This window comes from Anneissia japonica, unplaced genomic scaffold (genome assembly GCF_011630105.1).
Source record: "Anneissia japonica isolate Jap-2015-1 unplaced genomic scaffold, ASM1163010v1 scaffold284958_len54583_cov128, whole genome shotgun sequence".
NCBI classification, from domain to species: domain Eukaryota; kingdom Metazoa; phylum Echinodermata; class Crinoidea; order Comatulida; family Comatulidae; genus Anneissia; species Anneissia japonica.
Window position 1 is genome coordinate 15,385 of NW_022706542.1, and position 5,059 is coordinate 20,443.

A 5,059-nucleotide genomic window follows, 5' to 3' on the forward strand; every position below is an offset into this window, starting at 1 on the left:
TTCTATACTATATTTAGGACCGAAACTATGAGAAAATCTTTCACCCGACTTAAAAAGCAAACCAACTCTGGCTAGTTTAAAAAATCGCTACAAAAAATCTCTGATTCAGGTATATGGTCTATAAAATCACTATTTTAAATCTAAACATTCTTTTCAGTGCTTCATTATTATTATTATTATTATTACTGTTATTAGTATTTCCTGTGTACCCCCCACTCTTTTTTTTTCCCTTTGTTTTGTATCCTGTTTTGTTTTTTAACTTTATTTCTTACTACTTTTAATTTTCTCTTTTTTCCCCGATGCTTGTGTATTTGTGTGTGTGCGTCCGTATGTATATATTATGTGTGCATGTATGTTAAATGATAATTATTAGGCCTACTACGTCGCATGCGACAGATTATCTGGTGATTATGACTTCCTTTCACACCAATACTTTACCTTTTATTATTGCTGTCTACTATTAATAATAATAAATAATAACAATACCTTACCTTATTTTTTTATATTGTATAACTTATTTTAATTGTGTGAAAAACCCAATAAACAGAAACAGCCTGTGCATGGATTGGATTTACTGTACTGTATTCGGTGTAAACACGAAATATAGCCCACTTATTTCCAGTGGGGTCCTTCTGGTAATGATTGGGCAGTACACCGGGAGAAAATCCCCTACTCCTTTTTCCAAGAGTGTACTGCGTTCTTTAACGTGCACATAGGCCATAAATGCACACGGGACCAATGGTTTAAACGTCTCATCCGAAAGACGGTGCACTAGTGTAACTTATAATTCAGCCCTACAGCTGAAACACAAGGAGAGGCAGTGATGGGAATTGAACTGGCGACCTAGAGATCTCCACAGTTCAGCGCACACACGGTGGCTACCACCAGATCAGCCGACTGAGCTAAGTTGCTTTCGTTGCAGGTCCGTACGCAGGATTTTTATTGGGTGGGTGTGAATTTGTTGACAGTGGACCAAAATGGCAGGGGGGGGGGGGGGGGGGGAGTAGCACCAGGGGCAGAGCCCTGCTGGTGTTGAAGGGGCGGAGCTCAGGCATTTTGAATAATTTGCAGTCCTATTTCATCGATTATGAAGATGCAATATGAACCGGTTTTCAGAGGCGCATCCAGGAATTTAAAAAAAAGGGCCGAGCGGAGGGCTTTTACAGATGGAGGGTCGATCTACCTCCTCACACCATGTGTGGGGCTGAGATAACAAAATTTATGATTATGAACCTTGTTGATGGCCGAAAATGGCACTCTCAGTAATTTACTTTTTTCCAATTTTTTTTTTTTTTTAATAAACTTTGGAAAAATCAGGGGTAGGGGATATGAACAGTATTAAACAGTTTTTAGTGGCGGATCCAGGAATTTGAAATAGAGGGGAGGGGAGGGGCGGGAGGAACTTTCACAGATGGAGGGTCTATAGTACCTCAGCCCCACCATGGCTGGAACTGACGTAAGAACATTTATTATGGTACTCAAAGACTTAAATATAATTTTCTTTGTGTATTAAAAAAAATATACTTCTTGCTCTGATTTTATTTTTCCCATTTTTTTGAATTTTTGAAAAAAAAAATTAGGGGCGGGGGTGGAACGGCTTGCCCGTGAATCCGCCACTGTCAGACCCAGGAATTTGAAATAGAGGGACCAAGGAAGGACTTTCACAGATTGGGAGTCTGGCCTGAAGTGGCACTCGCAATATAATTTTCTTTGTGTATTAAAAAAATACATTTCTTGCTCTGACCTTCGCCATGGCGAATTGTGCGAAGTCTAAATTCCACGTCTGCTGTATCAGGATGATTTCCAAACGACATTAAAGATGATTTTATTGAAACCTAGAAGATGAGTCTGTTCGCGTTGAGTCATTCCTCAAAAAAATTTATGCAATACAGACAAAAGCCGTTGCTTGTACGACAAATTAGAGGGGATCCTAGTTGGAAACTGCTCTGATTGGTCAGGGAGGTGTGGTTGATGTGTTTCTGGAATGTGCAAGAGTTAGGTCTTGAATTTTCTATCCTGGAAAATGTGGACCTATGGTAATTTAGGGGGTGGGGTACGCACCCTCCCCACCCGTGTATGAACCTGCCTGTGCCCGCTTAAATACGAGGCTATCCATTTCAGGGCATTGCTTCTGACTGATAGATGAAACACGCGACAGTAGGACACCACGGTCTGTGGCGTGAAAGGCTGCAGACGGAGCCAACAAGACTAAAAACGCAAAGTGTTGATCATCAATTATACGTAAAATGTTATTTTTTTTGCGCGTAAAGTTTCGGCCCCATGATGTTTACTGTAGGCGGATTTAAATGGTTTGTAGAGGTCGTCGTTAGCCATGTGATCAGAAAGACGATGTAAAACAACTTTTTCATCCAAATCAAAAAAACAAAAAAAAAAGTTTTAAAAATTGTTCACGTTTTTGGAAAATGTAGGTAAGCTGTTGCGTTTCTACTTCTTTTAAAAATTAGCAAAAGATAAAGTTAAAAGTAAGTAAATTTAGATTACTTTATATTACACTACTATTATTCTTTGGGTTGAAATGGCTCCAAACATTTTAACATTTTTAATTTTAATGTACAGTATTTTAATACATGTAATTTATTATCTATTTTATTGTTTTAATGGTGAAATGATAAAGAATAAATTGAACTAAACTGAATCTTCATTTATATGTCACTAGTTCAAAATTTGTTGACATTTGTAATGTATTTTATAATAATTTAAGTGTGGTCTGTCTTAGCAGGTAATTTATTTTCATGAAATATTGTCAATAGCGAATAGATCACTTTCCTATTTGTAGGCGACAATCCCTTTCACAAGACAAACATACACATGCGATGCTTTACACAAACTAAATCTGAATATGACATTTAGGAATTGGAGTTGTCTTGGTCGTGAGAAAAAAGCCTGCAACACTAACAGGAATTGAACCCAGTACCCTGGGATTGGAAGGCATGCATCTTAACCACCAAGCTATGTACAGGTACTTAGTCTCTTGTTTGGGTATTGAATGTGTTAGGGAAAACACATTTAAAAATGTGAACTGGTTATCTTATAATAAACACGCTGTAAAAGACATTTTTATTATCCCATTTTATTAGAAAAGCTACCAAGGATATCTAAATGAACACCCATAATAAAAAAATAGATATAAAACAGTCTGATTTTAAATATAAAAATCAAGGTTTACTTTTTTTCAAATTTGAACAAAAAATGTCCATGATCTGAAAATATCACGAATAATGCTAATTTAGAAACAAAGTTGATATCTCAAATTAATGATAATAATTCTGAAAACCTAATATTAAAGATACTCCTTCGATAGAACTTTCTATTCCATTGCTAATCTATATTCTATCTAGACACGACATTACATAATAAATCATCATTATAAAGCCACAGTATTTATTAAAATTTTTTCGATGCAATTTTTGTAAAAATGTCAAAATAAGTGCGTTTAGTGCAATACATATTCAAGCGTCGTTAAAATGGTACAATTTATTTTACATAGGCTTATCTGGAATATTATTTGTTTGGTGAATGACTAAAGATATGTTTGTACACTATGTTATGAATTCAAGCAATGAGCATCATTTATACCAGGGAGTTAACAACTCCCTGGTTATACAAGTAAACACAAACATTGTATTGATACATGTCCATACACTATGCTAGGAATTCAACAATTAACAATCAACTGTTAATCAGAGCACTATATTTTAGTAAGAGGGAGCTATTAATTTAAGAATTCATCTGCTTTGACAATTGAACTACTGTATATTAAAATATAAACTATGATCATTATATGCGAGAAGCTGGTTCTAATTCATTCTAATAACATGTTCTAACAAGGTGCAGACAAAATCCATATTATTGTTAACTCTATATTTAGCCTATTTTTCAATATACTAAACCTATTGACAAAGTATGAAACATTGGCTAATATGGGAAATTAAAATCTAGACTGGATTCAAGCTTTAGTTGACCAAAGCAATCTCGTCCTTATTGATGCTACGTTGTTTGGCACCGGTCACAAGACGGTTGAGCATCACCATCAAGCCAATGATGACCAAAACCAGAGCACCGAGTGAGATGCCCATGGCCCAATGGACGTAGCTTGTGTCATGTTTCAGAAGTTCTTCCACATCCGAGGTCAGGTTTTCATGAATCAAAACTGGAATTAGTAAGAAAGTCATTTAAGTCATAATTTATACTCATAACCCAAATGATGGCTAGTATTTCAAAAATCATGATTCACCTTCCTACATTTCAACTTCAAGTTAGCACTCAAGTTTCATATCTCAATAAATCTAACAAAATGTTTCATTCCATTACCAATAACAGCTCAATGTACTGCAATCATATTTATTATTATTACAAATAAATACAAATCAATACAGTGCCGATAATTTATAATAAGTACTATAATATAATGTTTCTTCCATTTTACGAAGATTAATTTTAGTAACGTCTAGAATTGAATTTATATACTTTTTGTCCTGTACAGTATATTAAACGTTTTTATCTTTCTTTTTTTTGATTGACCTTTTTTTGAGAGACATAACTATAGTTTGATTCAGTAGACATAACAATAGTTTGATTCAATTCAATAGACATAACTACATTATTAATTAACTTTGCTGTTTAGAATCCTATCTCATTTATTTTTGTGCCACTAATTTGTGATTTTTACCATTAATATTTAATATATATGAATAAATGACATGCCAAAATCTGCTGCAAGCAATGCAGCCACCTAACAAAAAGGCCTTTGACCATAGGCTACCTCAGGCCTACTAATTTGAGGTAGAGTCATGGTGTACAGGGTAAAGCTTGCCAATTTTGGTGCTTTTAACGTTTTAAGGGCATATTTTTCATTATGAACATATTCTCTCCAAGAAAAAAATGTTGATATGAACTTCCCGCGGCCATGGCTTTAGCCAGTGGGAGCTCATAGAAGTTACGCCACTGAATTAAAATTTGGTGGTGCTGTTGTAAATTAAAAATAGATTAATACACTTACCATCCATACAGTTGGTTCCAGTCCATCCTGGTGTACACT

At 35.1% G+C, this 5,059-nt stretch overlaps 1 protein-coding gene across 1 annotated transcript in view; it reads right to left on the bottom strand.

Annotated features, from left to right (window-relative positions):
* Window positions 1-3,385: 3,385 nt before the first annotated feature.
* Window positions 3,386-5,059, bottom strand: part of LOC117106178 (neurogenic locus Notch protein-like) — a 31,939-nt gene continuing 30,265 nt past the window's right edge. The window contains exon 26 of the mRNA XM_033247530.1: window positions 3,386-4,171. Coding sequence (XP_033103421.1) covers window positions 3,975-4,171 — 197 coding nt within the window. The 3' untranslated portion in view covers window positions 3,386-3,974. The remainder of the gene's footprint in view (window positions 4,172-5,059) is intronic.